The sequence below is a fragment of the Emericellopsis cladophorae genome (genome assembly GCF_022114955.1).
Source record: "Emericellopsis cladophorae strain MUM 19.33 chromosome Unknown NODE_2_length_1295279_cov_118_880017, whole genome shotgun sequence".
Classification (NCBI taxonomy): Eukaryota; Fungi; Ascomycota; class Sordariomycetes; order Hypocreales; family Bionectriaceae; genus Emericellopsis; species Emericellopsis cladophorae.
Window position 1 is genome coordinate 57,709 of NW_026250927.1, and position 17,325 is coordinate 75,033.

Genomic DNA, 17,325 nt, shown 5'->3' on the forward strand with positions numbered 1-17,325 from the left:
GCGCTCGTGCGCCTCGTTCAGCCAAAAATGAATATAAAGAATTACGGTTCTTGGAGTGTGTAAATTGTTGAACTTTGTGATCACATGCCATGCTTCGAGTCGCACCGCAGGTGCAGGTTACCGTGCCTCAGACACGACAGGATGAGTCAGTCGATCTCGAGAATTCTCCTCTTTCAACATCTTCAACATCTGCATCTCTTGAGAGACTGGCCGCATCGTGTCTGATGCGCCCTTGAGTGGTCCGATGCGCAATACCGCCTCGTTTTTAGATCGGTCATGGCGGGGCATTGCGTCAGTGCTGAAGCTGCCTGAAGGCTCGAAGGAGCTTGACGAGTGCTAGCAACTTCTGGTCTTCCATCGCAAACGTGACCTAGGCATACTCATTTTGATCAGACGCGTCCGAGAGTTGACGAGTTAGAGCTTTTGGGAAGAACATCAAATCAAAGGGCTCTCAGCGTTGGTTATTGTTACGTGTTGATTGGTAAGGCAGCGTAGCATAGCCTCCCACGCTTGTGACGCCCTGGAGCTTGTTTGATCGGGCACTCACCATCCCTTCTCTTTTCCACATCTTCTAGCGGGAGCCTCTGTTTTTGTTTGCTGTGCCACCTGTCCGACCATCGCAGCCTTGGCTCCTCCCATACCGCAATGTAGGATCTGGCCCAGTCCTTGGCAACTCGATTGCTGACAGACTCCAGGCGCATCACACTCAACATCTCCAACCCCCGGGAGGGCGAAGATGATAACCTCATCACCCTGGAGGTCTTCCCCGAGATGACGGTCGAAACACTCCGCGAATCTATCCACGCCGAAAGCAAGGTCGCCCCGCTCTCGCAGCATATCTACCACAACGGAAAGCTCCTCTCCGACAACTCGAAAACGCTGGAGCAGCTCGAGATTGCGGATGGCGAGATGTTGGCGGTCCACGTACGGGACATGCGAGGCAGCACAGGCGTTCCAGCCCAGCCAGCTGCCCCTCGACAACCCCAGCAGCCACGCCCACCCCAGGGCGGACAGGCCCAGCCTGATCCCGAGATGATTCGATTGCAAGTCCTGGGCAACCCTGCGATGCGCCAGCAAGTGCAGAGCCAGAACCCGGATCTGGCAGCAGCCTTAGAGGAGCCCGCTCGCTTCGCGCAAATCCTGCGTGACAGCTACGGCCGAGAGCAGAGGGAGCGTCTAGAGAGACAGAGGGAGATTGAGAGGCTCAACGACGACCCATTCAACATTGATAACCAGAGGCGGATTGAGGAGATGATTCGACAAGAGCGAGTCATGGAGAACCTCCAAAATGCCATGGAGCACAACCCCGAAGGTACGTCCGTTATTGGGGTTTCAAACGTGAGAAACGTGTCACTAACACATTCCTTTCCTCAGTTTTTGGCCGTGTTCATCTGCTCTACGCTAATGTCGAGGTGAACGGACACAAGGTCAAGGCTCTTGTCGACTCGGGAGCCCAGGCCACCATCATGTCACCAGACTGCGCCGAAGCTTGCGGCATCTCCCGTCTCATCGATACGAGATTCGCAGGTGTGGCTCGCGGTGTTGGCACAGCCAAGATCATTGGCCGCGTGCACGCTGCCCAGATCCGGATCGGCGAGTTGTTTCTGCCGTGCAGCTTCACCGTCATGGAGGGCAAGTCTGTGGAGCTGCTGCTGGGGCTGGATATGCTCAAGCGATACCAGGCCTGTATCGACCTTCAAAAGGGTTGCTTGGTGATTCAAGGCGAGAATATACCGTTCTTGGGAGAAGCAGAGATTCCCAGGGACATGGAGGAACAGGTAGAGGGCGAGCCGACGGCCCCAGGCCCAGGCGGCACACAGATCGGCCAACGCTCCGGTGCGATCCTCCCAGCGCCTGGTTTGCAACCCGAACAGTCATCAGGTCGCTCGGTTGAGACTCCGGCTGCACCACCACAGCAGGCACCTGCTCTAGCGGCGCCCACGCCCACGCCTGTGTCCGCTCCGGCCGCAGCGCCGAGACCATCTGAGCCTGGTGTCACCGAAGCTCACGTACAGACACTCATTTCCATGGGAGCCGATCGAGCTCGCGCTGTCCAAGCGTTGCAAGCCTCCGGAGATAATGTCGACATGGCTGCCGGCATCCTCTTTTTTGGCTAAGCCTCGCAACACAAATACGGACCTATGAGTTCAATAGACGGCAAGGATACTGGGGTGTTGTCATCTGGCGCAATACGCATAGACCCGGCATGTGGGAAGGCGCATTGCAGGAAAGGTACACGGTGCAGTCGTATTAGATGCCTGGGGTACATTACCACACCTTTGGGCACTGTAAACATATAGCAGGAACTTGAAGCCAGCCCCTATATCCAGCTCTCTATCGAATCTTATAGACGCAAGGTTTTAGGACTGTAGCCTCGTCACCTTCGTTCTCGTCCTCGTCCATTTTGCTGAGATCACGCTTTGGCGTGATGCCCTTCTTCAGGGGCCTCTTCTCCTGAGCCTTGACTCCCTTTCCCTTGACCGGCGCGGCGCCCTTTGTGAAGTGCATCTTGACAAACATCTTGTTCGAAAGGTCGATAGCCTGGTGCTTTTCTCCTTGCAGAACAAAACCTCTTTTGCGCAGCACCTCGACGAACGCCGACACGTCCGTCTCCCTCCGTCGGTCATCTTCACCATCCACCTCGACCGCCAGATCGTTCTCGAAAGCAGCGTCACCCTCTTCTTCGCCAGCCTTGGCCTTCTTGGCCATTTTCTTGCGGTTGCCCACACTGTGCGTCACGGGAGCATTCTTGTTCCGCACAGGTCCGAAGCGGCTCTTGATCTCGGCGACCCACAGCTCGCCTTTCCAGTGCAGGATGCGATATGCCTCCTCGATAAAGTCGACCCAATTTGTGCCCATGAGCGCGAGGCAGAAGATGGCCACGTTGACCGAGTCGTCTTCGAGGGGCAAGTTGGCAATATCCGCCTTGGTGACCAGCGGACTCGGGCTCTGGAGGTCGTAGCTGTTGATCTGCACCTTGAGCTTCTTCTTATCTTTCTGCAGCTCTGCGGCCAGTCTTGCATCGCCGCATCCCAGGTCCGCAATGGTGCACGTCCCCTCCGTCCTCGGCAAGGCCTGACGCCCAACCTCCTGTGGCTTGTCCCCCTTTCGTAGCGGCTTGACCTTGGCACGTCGGCGGATGTCCCCGAGGAAGCTGTCCACGGGGTTCTCGGGCCAGACAGTGACTTGCCGACGGAAACCCTCGTGGTACTCATCGAACATTTCCGGCGATTCGGCGAAGAGAGCGAGAGCCTCCGCCGAGGGTCGCGTGTAGAGAGTCTCGTTCAGATGGCGGAATCGGGCAGAGATCAGCTTCTGGCGCATGGACGCTTGCAATGGGGTGAGCTTGGCAGGAGCCGGAGGGAGAGGAGGAGGTCCAGGGGCCGCGACGACGGGTTTGTCTGCCTCAATCTCGGGGTCCGCCACGTTCTTTTTCTGCTGCTGTTGCTTCTTCTGTTTCTTGTCCTTTTTGGGCTTCTCCTCGGTTTTGGTTGTGGTGGCGGGTGAGAGTCCTGGGCTCCCATCTTGCGCCGCCGGGTTGGCACCCTCTACTACGTGCGGCTGGGGCTTCTTGTCCTTCTTCTGCTTCTTGGACGGTTTCTCCGCCTTTGCACCCTCGGCCTTCCTGCCCTCAATGACACTTTCAAACAGGTCGGCGACATTGTCCGCGGTCACAGCTCCGCTCCGGCCCGGCCTCTTGCGTTTTTTCGACTTTGTGGGCTCTGAAGGACCTTGCGCGGAATTACTCGTGAGATCATTCGACGATGTTTGAGGCTTGAGCTTGTCCGCCGAGACGGACCACCCTGGAACCTTGAACATTTTTATATTTGTTGGTGCGGTGAATGAGTAGGTGAGGTAAGGTGAGGTGTTGTGAAGACAGTGGATGAAATTTTGGCAGCTAACTTTCCGGTGGGGCCCGTGCGTTCTCGGTGTTGGAGACTACCTAGCAATAGAGTTTGGAGATGGGTTCCGGGTAGGCAATTGATACGTCTAACACGACGCCCACAATGGTACGTTGCGTCGAACGTCCTGTGTCGAGGTCTCCTACCATTCATGTGGACACCCGAGACAGGCTCGATAACGCGGGCATGGCCAGCAGCAACTTGGGAATCCGACGGTCGAGTGCCGTACTACGTCGCACGTTGCTCATGTTATATGTAAGCGGTGGAGCTATGGAAGGAAGTCTTGCATCCCCGGGTGCGGGCTGCATGAGGCGACAGTGTTCGAAGCGTCGTGGCCTCGGGGGTGCTCGCAAACTGCGCTGCATACAAAAAGCCGTAGACTAAGGATTCGGTTGGCCTTGGCGCTCATTGATGAGGCGGCAGACTCGAAGCGTATGCTAGAGAGTTGGAACTTGGTGCTAATTGTACTCATTGAGCAGCTGAGATGAATGAATCCTCTCACCCCACAAATTAGGTATCATCATGCTTGGAATGACCTGCAAGAAAATCTCCTAGTGGCCAGCCACGCCAGTGCCGAAAGCCTCATCCGTGAACGAGATACGGATATAGTCGAGCCTCCAAATGCCGCTGTCATCTCCTTTTAGGGTTATTTGATTTGAGCTGTTTGTGCTTGTGCTGGGATACGTGATTGACTTGGAGCCAAGACACCGCAGGGTAGGCGCTCACAAGGTACCACCGGGCAAGGCAATTATTATTAATGTACAGGAAAGTACCTACTAACTAAGGACTGGAGCGCTGTATCTTGACTCCCGAGCTTCGACCCGAAAGCGCGCAGCTACTACATACACCATCTGCTGCAGCACGGTCAGCAGTAGCAAAGAGGCACTGGACGCAGGCTTGCAAAGTTAGCAACCAACTGTGACCCTGCTCTGCTGCAAGCGGAGAGCTCAAAGTACCCGGTCCTACCTCGAGCTATCAGCCACACTCATCCATCATCTGCGTTTGCTGGCGGCTCTCGAGTCATCGACACGCCCTGCGGCCTCACCACTCTATCCAGCGACGCATCGCTGACGATGTGAGGAAATCCTTTTCATTACCTTTCCCACGACTGCCCCTGGAGGACCCAAGTCGAGCACCCAACTCACGCCATCCGACAGAAGCGGGAGATTGCACACGAAAGGCACGTGTTGCTGTCGCACTCCGACTGTCTCAACTGTCGACAGGATGCCCGTGCTTGACTCTGTTGCATGTTCGCTCTCGTTGCCGGTCGAGTACCACAATCATGTGTCACTACCCGTCCCCGACAACCCATCATCGCTCGCGGACGAATGCTTGCCTTGGAGGTGAATTCTGGAGCATTCTACGTCCACCTGTCCCACTCCCACGAGGCCCCTCGCGCCGTGTCGAACGAGATATGCTGACTGCGATGATCGTGTCTAGCTAGCTGTCAGCCACCACCTATCTTACTCAAGCGCGCCCTTGATCCCATCCTTTCTACACCCAAGAGTAACTTAGGTTTGGTCGGATACACATTGGATAATCTGCTGGCCACCTACCAGCATGGTATGGTCCCCCCTGCCGAAGCCTGTTTTCGCGTACGATTGCTAGCTTGTGCTGTCTCCCCGAACCATGGAGCAACCGGAGGGAGCCCTGCATAGCACGGCCGATGCTCAGCCTGATGCCCGTACTTCGCTAGGCCAAGGCGGGGGAGGGGGAGAGGAAAGAGGAGAACAGAGGAATGGCAGCGGGAAGATACGAAAACGCACCAAGACCGGATGCCTTAGTAAGGATCGTTCGATTCAGACGGAGAACTGATATCTGATGTCTCTCACAGCCTGTCGCAACCGACGAATTAAGTGCGACGAAGGACGACCGAGTTGCAATAACTGTTTAAAGTCCAGACGTCACTGCAAAGGGTACAACGCCAAGTACGCGCGGGAGACAGACAGCGTCGGCGCACACCCAGTGGGAGCTAGTCCCTGGGGTCCTTACGGTGTATATAACGTCGGCGATCCCACGCAGATGACTTCTGGCCCCAACGGACGACTCCAGACGATAGCTCCCCGGCCCCACTCCTCCAACTACCAAGCAGCCCAATCTGATGGCCTTGGCTATGCCACTGCCTTGCCACAGCAGTTCTCCGAGTATGATCTTCTGCCTACAGGACTCGATCCGCGAATGGTGACTGCCAGTACTGCCTCGAACGAACAGGTACATGATCAAGGTTTTCAAGCCCTAGGCCCCGAGTATCCGCCAGATGTGGCTCTTCATCTACCTCTCCCGGTTGGGTCAACCGAACAGGAGCCTTTCCCAGGCTCCCCGGCTGGCTCCTCGGCACCGTCTCACACTTTGCCGAATCATGCCGAATCACGACATCAACCACCCTTCCTACCAGTCAGTGATGACGATGACTCTGGAAACGAGTCGTCCAATGGAGAGGGATGGCCTCTTCAGGTCGTGCAATCCCACGTGCAGGCCCCGAACCGCTATCAGATGATCAATAGAGCAAGATTCTACACCGAATATGTGCAAAGTACTGCATTGGGCGAGTATATGAGATCGCCACACGCAACCGAGTTGCGAGACGACGCAAAAAGACAGCTTTTCGAGCATTTCATGCGCATCACTGGACCGACAATGTCTCTATACGAGCGGCATCCTTTCGACCCCCAAGAGCGCCAATGGACATCTCCTGAAACGGGAAACAGCATTTGGGAATGTACGTCTTCCGACCCTGCTTTATCCAGCACTGATATTCTGACACTCAATAGTCACGTTTCCCTTAATGTCCTTCCAGCATCCATGTCTACTTCACGCTATACTAGCCATGGCCAGTCTGCAGATAGCCAAGCTTCAGGGCTGCCCGCCAACAGCTGCACATAGGCACTATCATCTTGCACTCCGCCGCGTGGCCAAGAATGTCACCCTGGACCACAAACGACGCCAGCCAGCAACCCTTGCGGCTATACTGCTTCTGGCATATTTTGAGGTCTGGAGCTCCGAGCACACCAAGTGGACCAGTCATCTGTACGGAGCACGCATGATCTTCACAGAGATACCTCTTCTAGCCATGGCAAGACGGTGCCTGCCATTGAAACGCCAGCAACACCTTCAACAGCGGCGGATGATGAACTGGCTCAACACTGATCTGGAAGCTGACTTTGACTTGGACTACGACTTGCTGACCACGATCACGGGCGCTAGAATCACAGCAAGCCACTATAATCTCGACCCCGAACTGGTCGTGCCCGATAAAGGAGCGCCGCCAACGGCAAGAGACATAGAGTCTTTCGAGACCCTGGCAGACTTATACTGGTGGTACTGCAAGATGGACGTCTACCAGTGCATGCTGAGCGGAACGAAGCTCTTGTAACCTCGCCCCAGTCACTGCGTTCCTCGCATGCAGCTAACGTGAGCAGCATGCCCTACCGCCTCTGGACCCAGTGTCCCCCTCGAGCTCCAGCCTCCTCTATGGCTAGCATGTTAGTTTCTCTACCCCCGTCGAGACGAAGACTTGTGCTAATGCTCTTACCATAGATACGGCACATATGATCACCTTCTTCTACTGCTTGGACGGCTGGCAGAATTTGCCTCCCGCGACATGGCACGGAAAAGGGCAGCTAGTCGTGCCAGGAATTCTCCTCCCACAGGCAGCCCTTCGCCTCCCTTTTCAGGGATGTTACCCACGCAAGGCCCCTTCAGGGCTCCGCGAGGTTTCGATAGCCCTCAATCCGATCCCCGCAAGGATGCGCACGATGTGGATGATGCGGACGCGAGCTACACCACGGCATTGCAAGAGTGGCAGGATATATGCCATGCTTTCGGTGCTTTCGAAAAGTACTTGGGAAAGGACTTTGGCCCATTGTCAGCGGAGTTTGCTGACAATAGGCCAACACCGTTTGGACCGTCGAGACAGTACCGTACGTTCTCAGTTGCTGGCATCTGGATGAACTACAATATGGGCATGATCCACCTATACCGCAGCCACCCAGACATGCCGCCTACTGCGCTTCAATCTGTCGGCTTGGCAGCGAAGCAGACAGGCTACCATGCGCAGGAGATTGGACGCATCGCAGCAGGCCTGTCAGGAGAGAGCTCGGCCATGGACAAACTCCACAACGCTTTAGCAGCTGCCTACATTGAGAGTGCATTCTGTCTCTTCTTCGCGGCTGTACAGGTAGGCCATCTAACCTTCTTCCGACCCAGGCACAGCGCTCACAGGACCTGCAGTATCAAGATGCACAGCAACGACGATGGGTCGTCACGAGAATGCACGAAATCACGCGCTTGACAGGTTGGCAGTCGGCACGCCACATTGCACATGGCTGCGAGTCTGGCTGGATTAAGGCGGCGGAGCTGGGACGCGGGCCCCCGTACACGAGATTGGCGACAGAAGACAAGCCGGCAGAGTCCGTGTGGACATCTGCGAGACGCATTGACCGCAGAATCCAAGAGTTGCGCGATAGCTCCTCGGCGGAGGGAACAGGCGACGGGAAGATTATCCTGCCCATGACAGAGAGGGCGCACTATGCTGTGGGGTTACTTGGAATAGAGTCTGACTTTAACCATCTTGAGCTGACGGATGACGTGTTTCACGGCAGCCGGTAGTCGTCATGGACATGGAAGCATGGCAGATGCAGAGTAGCCTGTTTGGAGATAATGGATAGGCTGGCAATTGGTTGAAAGTTTCAGGTCGGCGCCGGCGCGGCCTTGTGAGGGGCGTTCTCTCTCATTCAAGGTCATCATCATTAGAGTTACATTGTAAGGAAGTGTGGCCTTCATTGAGACCGCGGACGAGATACGCAAGGCGTCTAGTGCAACAGCGGCACGTTCTGACCGTGATCTTGTCCATTCGATGATTGACCTCAATTGGCGGGTAGCCGCTCCACAACCTCAGCCATCTCCTCATCTGTGTATATCCTGAAGCCCTTGTCCTTGGTGACGCTTGCCAGCTGTACGTTTTTGTGGTCGAGCTTTTCCTCCATAACCTGCTTCAGGGTTTTGAGGACCAGGGTCTCAGCATCCTCGAGGGTAAGGGACTGTTTTCGCGTCAGCATCCATTTCGGCAGGTCTCCGGGATACAAATAAGCGAGGCAAAATTTGGACGCACCTTGTGGTATTCGTTCTGCAGCTCCGCCTGTGCACCCTCCGATCCAGAGCCAATAGCTTTGGCATCGTAGCGATAGAATGTCCCACTTGGCTCAGCATGGAACAGCTGAGGCCCGTTCTCGTCGTGGCCGGCAATGAGCAGAGCGACACCAAACGGTCTGCTCATAATCGTCTCCTCGCCGTCGGCACCCTCGCCGAATCGCAGGGCCAAGTCGCAGATGGCCTGGGTCGTGCTCTCCACGCCCAAGGGCTCGTTGTAGTTGAACGAGTGGCTCTGGCACTCGACGCGGGCGTGCTCGACCATCGAGCGGGCGTCAGCCTGGAGGCCGGACATGGCGCAGCCAATGTGGCGGTCAATCTCGACAATCTTCTCGACAGAGGAGGTTTCGAGCAAGGTGGAGGTGACACGCTTCTCGACGCCCAGGATCACTCCCTCGGATGTGGCGACGCCGATCGCCGTCGAGCCAAGCTTGATAGCCTCTAGGGAGTATTCGACCTGGAAGAGACGGCCTTCTGGGGAGAAGGTGTTGATACCCCGATCTGGAGGCGTGGTTAGCTTCTGGCGACCCGAAGTGGGATGGATGTTAGCTCGACCGACTGACCATATTCTGACCTGGCCATAAACATGTTGGCGGCTTGGTGCTCTCGTAGAGCTCGTGATGGCTATGTTTCTGTCTAAAGAGAGAATCGTGAAGCTTTGGGGAGAGCGCAAAGCGAATGCCTCGTCAGGTATGGCGTGGAGTTGGATCGTTTGCTGAAGCTTAGGACGACGTCAATCGGCTTGGAGGGCTATTAGGCACGTATGGGGGGTACGTTAACGACCTTGAAGTCCGTGAAGCTCTATGATTGGTCCGTGTGGAGCATAGCTCCAAGCTGGACGTGGTAAGGTACGTACCATCCGCCCGAGGGGGACTGTCGGCGGGCGCTTTTACCAATAGTCCGCACCGCAAACGCGGTCTTTGAATCCCATCGCGTCTCGCTGTGGCAGGGACTGGAGCTCCACTAATACAGCGATGGATTTACAGGTCGCGTCACTGGCAGGGGTACCAGTCAAACCCCACGATGAATCTATGCCCAACTGTTGAAGATGGAATAAACCGTAGCAACGCGAGTCTTCACACAACAACGTCGAGCGGTGGCACGAGAAGCTGCAGGTCAAACTGCCTCAGATGTAGCGAGTCACTATGTCCTCTGGCCCAGCGAGAACATCGAGCCACCCCAACTCCCTACACGAAGACAGTGGGCGCCCGCGCGTCGCAGCACACAGCAACAGCTACAGAAGCGACATGAGGCCGAATGCGCGCAGCACCACCAAACCATCTTCGCCACAGCCGCCACAAGGGAGTCACTATGCCTCGACATCTCACAAGAGGTCGGCTTCAGGCCGGCCGGTGAGTAGGACACCCGAAGAACGGAGGCACGACGAGAAAAGGGTCACAGAGAGGACCTTGGAGACGCGAGTACAGAGGCTGGTACCGAAGACGCAGAGTCGGGAAGCGGAAGAGCGGCGTAGCGCGCCACAGGAGAAGAGACAATCAGATGTGCCCAAGCAGAAGCTACCCGAAGCTCGTCCAAGGGCAGGGACAACTCAGGCACCGTGGAATCCAGAGGTCACCCTGCTGCCGCACACAACAGCACCTCTCGCCTCCCGCAAGTCAATACCTCCCTTGGGGTCAGCTGTACCGCAAGCGCCACAGCCTCGACCGATCCATGAACTGAGTCTGGAAGTACAAGAGGCCGCCATCGTCGAAGACCTGTTGTTCGTTTTCATGGGTTTCGAGGGACAATACATCCGTTTTGCAAAGGGCTACAACCCCGAGGAGGAGAGAGACCGGCTGACAGGGCCGTCTTTCAAGATTGCCCCGGGGCTCGACCCAAGCTTGCATGATCTGACACAGAGCATGCTCAAGATGGCGACATATTACTCAGCACTCGAGACGTTCGTGGACGTCCAAAGCAGGGAAGAGTTCGGGTCCGTCAGCCATGCCCTGTGTGCATCGATACGGAAGTTGTTGCAGGATTACCTAGTAATGATCGCGCAACTCGAGACGCAGTTTCTTACTAGCGACACATTTACTGTACACGTGCTCAACATCCAAACTACCTCAACACAGCAGATGATGTATCAGCTATACGCCCTGGCACACGAAGTGTTGAAACGCAATGCGCTGCTTGACGAAGAAAGCGACGACTCTGATGACGACGACGCCGACGACTACGATAATATCCTCGAGAATTTGAGAGACGGTGGCGAACTGGTGCCTGGGAACATGACCGGCAAGAAAATTTGCAAAGGCGGTGCCGCAATCGGCCTCATCACCAATAGGTTGGAGGCAATGTCAGGAGATCCAGCAGCGCGAGCGCTGCTCACGACCTTGCTCTGCGATGCTAGCAGACCGTACATGACGATGCTCAATGAGTGGCTACATCATGGCGGGATCAGCGACCCCCATTCCGAGTTTCTCATCAAGGAGCAGAAGAGCATCAAAAGAGAGCGATTGGAGCAAGACTACACGGACGAGTACTGGGAAAGGAGGTACACGATGCGAGACAGTGATGTCCCGCCTCAGCTCGAAAGCGTCAAGGAGAGGGTGCTCCTGGCCGGCAAGTACCTGAATGTGGTGCGTGAATGCGGCGGCGTCGACGTCAGCAAGGTGGTTCAGGACGTACCTACATCCTTTGACGACCCCAGGTTTCTCGAGAATGTCAACAATGCGTATGCGCACGCCAACGAATCACTCTTACGAATGCTCCTAACGACGCACTCACTGCCTGCTCGTCTACAGTCCATGAAGCACTACTTCTTCTTGGATCCTTCTGACTACTTCAACCACTTTCTGGAGCTGAGTGCATCGGAATTGCGGAAACCGGTGCAAAAGGTGAACACAACCAAGCTGCAGTCGCTTCTTGAACTGGTCCTCCGGCAACCCGGCACAATCGTGTCTCTCGACCCTTTCAAAGAGGATGTCAAGGTCGAAATGAACGAGATCACCCTCACGAAATCCCTGCAAAGAGTGGTGAACATCACCGGCATCGAGCAAGGCGAGGCCCTGCAACCCCTTGCCAACCAGCCAATGGAGAACGACAAGAACGCTACTGGATTCACGTCGCTACAGCTTGACTATGCTGTCCCCTTCCCCGTGTCACTCGTGATCAGTCGGAAGACGGTCTGGCGATACCAGGCCCTTTTCCGCTACCTCCTTTCATTGCGTTACCTTGAATCACAACTGTCGACCACTTGGCAAGTACAGACACGGGGTGTCAGCTGGGGCCACAAGGGCTCTAACAGGGCTCTCGAGATCTGGAAGCGCCGAGTGTGGACACTGCGCGCCCGCATGCTGGTCTTTGTCCAGCAGCTCTTGTACTTTTGCACGGCAGAGGTCATTGAACCAAACTGGATCAAGTTCATGTCGAGGTTGAGCAGCAAAGACGACGGGCCCGAGAGGAAGCCAGGCGGGTTCATGCGCACAGTGGACGAACTGATGCAGGATCATGTGGACTTTCTCGATACCTGCTTAAAGGAGTGCATGCTGACCAACAGCAATCTCCTTCGGGTAAGTCTTTATCTCTTCGCTGCGGAAAACGCATAGACACTACTGACCATCACCCCAGATCCACTCCAAGCTCATGCAAACGTGCACCATCTTTGCGGCCTACACAAACTGGCTCACGCGCGAACTTGAGAAGGCGGACCCCGACCTCTCAGCGGCAAACAAACCAAGCACAATGACCACGGATCAGTGGAACCGCTTCCAGGCTACGAAAGCGGCCGCCGCTCGTGCCTCGTCCTCGTCCGTCGCCGAAACGTCCACGGCCTCAGCAGGTCCCGCAGACGAGGCAAGGGTAGACAACCTCGTCGACATGATCGCCAAGTGGGAGGTCAACTTTAGTAGACATTTGCAGATTCTGCTAGATGCGTTGAATCACTACGCTGCGACGGAGACGGTGGCATTGTTGAGTCTCTGTGCAAGGTTAAGTACCGCGAACCAGGGAACTAAGTATACGGGGTTGAAGCATGACGAAGACGGGTGAGGAGCCTCTGCGATAAGCCTTGCTGTTGATTGAGATACCAGTATATCAATGATGAATGATGAACAGATCTGTGCTTGCCGGTCCTTTCTTCGTGAATATGTGTCTTAAGTTGTCTCGCTACGTTGGTAGAGAAGTCCGTCTCTCGCGTCTACCACCGCTGCCCAAGCTCCCATCCAAGGTCCGTATTCATCACAATTAGACACGACCCAAATCGAAACCATACGCTAACTATCAATATGGCTGAGTGTCGTGTTCTTAGCTGCTAGCCAACCGTACCTCATGCTCCCAATTCTTTGCCCCAGCTATTCTTGTGAACACAAGAAGAAAAAAAAGATAAGTTAAACCGAACCCAATAACGGTACCGAACCGACGCCCCTCCATGTACGCTCCGTTTTCTCAATAGTCGTGAATGCTTTGTCTTACTTGAAAAGAATCTTGAGGTCTTCGAGTCTCGTCTTCTGGGCTTCGGACTTGTCCTTTCGGTCGACAGCAAGACTCGCGAGCTGCTTCTTCTTGTCCTGCAAGGCCAACATGTCTTCCTCAAAACTATGGTTCATAATGTACTTGACAGTGCGGACGGGGCGCTTCTGACCCAGACGATGAACACGGTCGATAGCCTGTGCTTCAGCGGCAGGATTGAACTGCGGTTCCATTACGTAGGCGGTGTTGCCCGTCACCAAGTTCAGCCCCAAGCCTCCGGCACTGATCGAAATAATGATAACATGAACCGAGTCGTCTTCGCGAAACTGCTTGATGGCGGCGCTGCGAGCAGGGCGTGTCATGCGGCCGTCCAGCCTGACGAATTTGATGCCAGCAGGCTTGAGGGCCATCTCAATCAGATCAAGATGGCGTGTCCAGCCGGAAAAGACCACGGACTTGAGCGGCGCCTCTTCAGGATGGGCTTCGCTGTGCGCCTTGGACTTCAAAAGATCCTCCACGAGAGCTTTGGATTTTGTGTGAGGACCCAAGTAGTTCTTGAACGCCTCGACCTCTTGCCTCTCATCCGAGCTGGCGTCGCCCGTGTGCTCAGCCTCGACGAGTGATCGAGGGAGCGGTACAAGCTCAGGCGACGTGGGCGCATAGCAAGTGAGACACGATCCGCGGCTACGCTGGACGTGAGCCTTGAAGCGAGGAACGTAGTCACCGGCGCAGTTTGCGCATATGACGTGGAGACAGGTTGTCATGTATCCCATAATGTCGTCAAGCCCATCATCGTCCACTTCGTCTTCGTCGCTCGCGCCTATCTTCTTTTGGCAAACCATGCAGCTATCGCCATTTGATTGCTGCAGCAGTGCGAAATTGTCATGCTGTTGCTTCAGCTGTAGCGTGGCGGCATCAATGTCAGGCTCGTCATCCAGATTAATGGCCGTGTCGGCAGAGACACCTTGAACACGGCGAAAGTCAGATTCGTTCAGAAGATCTTTGCCGTGCGCGCAGACAAGTCGCATCATGAGGATGGACTTGAGGACGTGAATATAAGTATTCTGTGGAAGCTTGGTCCCTCCCGCAACACCCGCCTCGCTCGTCAAAGCATCGACACGCTTTTTGGCATAGCTCTTGAACGTGTCGTGCAGCTTCTTCTCGTCGGGAGAAAAATCAAGCCTGACAATCAAATCAGTACGAGGAGGGAGGGGGACCTTGTCCTTCAAGCGACGAATGGTGACGGTATCGACCAGTGCGCGTAGCCGAGGGACGACCTCCTTGTCGGCAGCCTTGAACGGTTCGAGAATGTAACGGTTAAATTTCAAGCGATGCTCGAATGGATGCAAGCGAACAAAAGCCAGCAAAGAGCCGAGGTCGTCGAGGCGATTCTGCACAGGCGTGCCTGTCACTGCCCATCGCCTTTGGGCATGAAGACGGACAGCTGACTTAAAGTTCAAGGTGTTCTTCTCCCGAATCATGTGCGCTTCGTCAAGCACAATTCTGAACCATCCAATATGTTCCAAAGGGTATGATCCACCACGACCTTGGTGGCGCTGACGGAGCTCGCTAGCAACGGACCCGTATGTTGTAAGAATAATATCATACTGAACAAGCTTTTTAACATCTCGAATGCGATTGGCGCCGTGATAGATGTAATAGGAAATGCTATTTTCCTTCGTGTGCTGCTTGATCTGCTCCTCCCAATTGGTGATGGTACTCAAAGGGCAGATCAATAGGGTGGTTTTGGCGTTCACCGTCAGCTTTACCAAGTCGAGGGATGGCTTCGAAGTGACAGCATCCTGTTTGTTGGCTTTGCTGTCCGCTGGTGCCAGTTGAGAGACGGGTGTTGCAGCCCATTGTTCTGCCGCAGGAAAAGAGCTGGAGATAAGTGAGAGTATGCTGAGGGTTTTGCCCAAGCCCATTACATCGGCGAGAATGCCGCCCAAAGTCTCGGGCGGAGGTTGGCGTTGCTCTGTTTGGGTGATGATGTTGAAGTACCTCATTTCACCGGATGCCGTATGGTCCTTCTTCCACAGGGAGGGGATCATGTTCTCGCGGTCTTTCAGCCACTTGTCGTGATCCCGGTGGTCGCCCTGTACTGCGCGCACAGACGATGAATAGTAAGGTTCCTCGCGAGCCTGCATAAACCAGAGACCCTGTTTCTGATGCGTGAGCAGGGGTGTAACGATGCAATCACCAGGTTCCGCCAACGGGAGATCTTCGCTTTTTTTCATGCGATCAAAAACACTCATAACATCTGCCTTAACTTCCTCAACCGTACGGACGGTGGCAGCACCGTAAGACGACGTGCCCTGAGCTGAGCCAAGGCTTCTATTCTGCACAGGCAGCGGACCCCTTTTAGGGAATAAAACGTGCGGATTGTACACACGTATGCCTTTCTGTACCATGGTAGGTGCGTTCAGGCGCTGCTCCTGTTTCTCGAGCCATCCACCAACACTCTTCGCATACTTGATCTTGCCATAAAGAGTGACATCCAACTTGAAAGCGTGAGACACAGGTTTTCCTGGCTCTGATCCTGGCGCCTTGGGCTGCGGTGGAAGGCGACATTCAGTCCGCAGGTGGATGTTCGCATCGAGCAAAGGGGAGAGGGCAGAGGCGCTTTTTGGATCCACATGGCCAATGGTCACCCGCGTGTAGTCGTAGACTTGGATACGAGTTGTCTTGTCAGCCATGACTCGCTTCAAAACGACTTTGATGACTGGCTGGTAGTTCGGCCCCCATGTGCTCTGTGCACCAAACTTGGACGATGGTGCCACCGTACAGTTGAGCGTACACTTGAGCAAGCCGTAACATACTTCATCGTCGCCAGGATCGCCGATCGTGATGACTTCTTCATCATTCCCTTCTCATGTTAGTCTACGCTCGGGACAGTGTTGTTACGTCGTAAGCCTACCGTTTGTCAAATCAACAGTGGCTGTCTGTGGAAGTGCTGCGGCGTTTGAGTCCGCGTTCGCATCTTTGAGAGCTTGACCTAGTGCGCCACTGCCACTGGCATTTCGCATGGCGATTTTGCTTCGACCTGGCGAATCTTCTGAATCAACTTTGCGACGTTTGGCCTCAGAAACCTCTGAGCGATCCTGCACATTGTGTACCTTCTCGATCCAGTTGCCAGGACCTGCAAATGTGGTTGGGTGAGCAGACGCAGACTCAGAGCTGTATGAAGGCGTCGAGGCTCCAGATGTTGTCTCGTTAGGGTTTTCGAACTTGAAAAGCTGGGGACCGTTGGCATTGGCTTGCTGTGTGAGCCATGCGCTGCCTGCCTGTACTGTGGACAAGTCCGATGGCGTGCCTTGCTGTGAGGAAGCTGCTAGGTTGCGATTCGGTTGAAGCAGAGCAGCTGGATTCCATGATGGCGGCTTGGGTTGGCCTGCAATGTTAGCGTCAACGAGAGCATTCAGAGTGTAGCTGTGAAGTGGTGATGAATTTGAGTAGGTCAAGGTAGATTCTTTGGTTAGAACCGCATGATCTTGATTCGCGACTGGTGCTGATGATGCTCGGGACTGGGCAGTGGTGGTGGTGATTGGCGTACCATTTGTCGCCATGATTCGAGGGTGAGGCGCCGAAGCATTCGTCTTGAACGCTCTGATCCGCCGAATGGAGGAAAGATGATAGAAAGTGAGCCTAGACCTCCAAGCCCTTCCCTATGATCATGCGCGTTGTTGAATGTTGTAATATCATAAGAGTGATACCGCGATGGCGTGAAGATGTGATGAGCGTGCGTTTGTGGGCGAAGAAAGCGAGAGAAAATGATGTTGGAGGCCGCTAGAGGATCTATTGTGCAGAAAGAAAAGTTTCGTTGCTAATCATGAATCCAGAGGAATAATCGAGTTACTTCGAA

The 17,325-nt window shown here is 54.9% G+C and overlaps 6 protein-coding genes across 6 annotated transcripts; 3 read left to right on the forward strand and 3 right to left on the reverse strand.

Moving 5' to 3' along the window:
• Positions 1 to 89: 89 nt before the first annotated feature.
• On the forward strand, positions 90 to 2,117 carry J7T54_006754 (DNA damage-inducible protein 1; the record flags this gene model as incomplete). The annotated part of the gene is made up of 3 exons (XM_051506966.1): positions 90 to 145; positions 696 to 1,312; positions 1,375 to 2,117. 3 exons carry the CDS (start codon positions 90 to 92, stop codon positions 2,115 to 2,117), a joined length of 1,416 nt encoding a protein of 471 aa, XP_051365968.1.
• A 217-nt stretch (positions 2,118 to 2,334) lies between these two features.
• Positions 2,335 to 3,819, reverse strand: J7T54_006755 (uncharacterized protein; the record flags this gene model as incomplete). Its single annotated transcript, XM_051506977.1, has 1 exon — positions 2,335 to 3,819. The coding sequence occupies one exon, from the start codon at positions 3,817 to 3,819 to the stop codon at positions 2,335 to 2,337; it is 1,485 nt and encodes a 494-aa protein (XP_051365969.1).
• A 2,910-nt stretch (positions 3,820 to 6,729) lies between these two features.
• On the forward strand, positions 6,730 to 8,510 carry J7T54_006756 (UPC2-regulatory involved in control of sterol uptake; the record flags this gene model as incomplete). Its single annotated transcript, XM_051506988.1, has 4 exons — positions 6,730 to 7,271; positions 7,322 to 7,384; positions 7,440 to 8,079; positions 8,205 to 8,510. The coding sequence occupies 4 exons, from the start codon at positions 6,730 to 6,732 to the stop codon at positions 8,508 to 8,510; spliced, it is 1,551 nt and encodes a 516-aa protein (XP_051365970.1).
• Positions 8,511 to 8,767: 257 nt separating this feature from the next.
• J7T54_006757 (20S proteasome subunit alpha 5) lies at positions 8,768 to 9,638 on the reverse strand (the record flags this gene model as incomplete). Its single annotated transcript, XM_051506999.1, has 3 exons — positions 8,768 to 8,941; positions 9,013 to 9,551; positions 9,614 to 9,638. The coding sequence occupies 3 exons, from the start codon at positions 9,636 to 9,638 to the stop codon at positions 8,768 to 8,770; spliced, it is 738 nt and encodes a 245-aa protein (XP_051365971.1).
• Positions 9,639 to 10,297: 659 nt separating this feature from the next.
• On the forward strand, positions 10,298 to 13,043 carry J7T54_006758 (Spindle pole body component-like protein; the record flags this gene model as incomplete). The annotated part of the gene is made up of 2 exons (XM_051507010.1): positions 10,298 to 12,565; positions 12,624 to 13,043. 2 exons carry the CDS (start codon positions 10,298 to 10,300, stop codon positions 13,041 to 13,043), a joined length of 2,688 nt encoding a protein of 895 aa, XP_051365972.1.
• A 419-nt stretch (positions 13,044 to 13,462) lies between these two features.
• J7T54_006759 (Helicase-like transcription factor) lies at positions 13,463 to 17,029 on the reverse strand (the record flags this gene model as incomplete). The annotated part of the gene is made up of 5 exons (XM_051507021.1): positions 13,463 to 14,966; positions 15,072 to 15,622; positions 15,872 to 16,317; positions 16,381 to 16,854; positions 17,017 to 17,029. The coding sequence occupies 5 exons, from the start codon at positions 17,027 to 17,029 to the stop codon at positions 13,463 to 13,465; spliced, it is 2,988 nt and encodes a 995-aa protein (XP_051365973.1).
• Between the last annotated feature and the right edge of the window lie 296 nt (positions 17,030 to 17,325).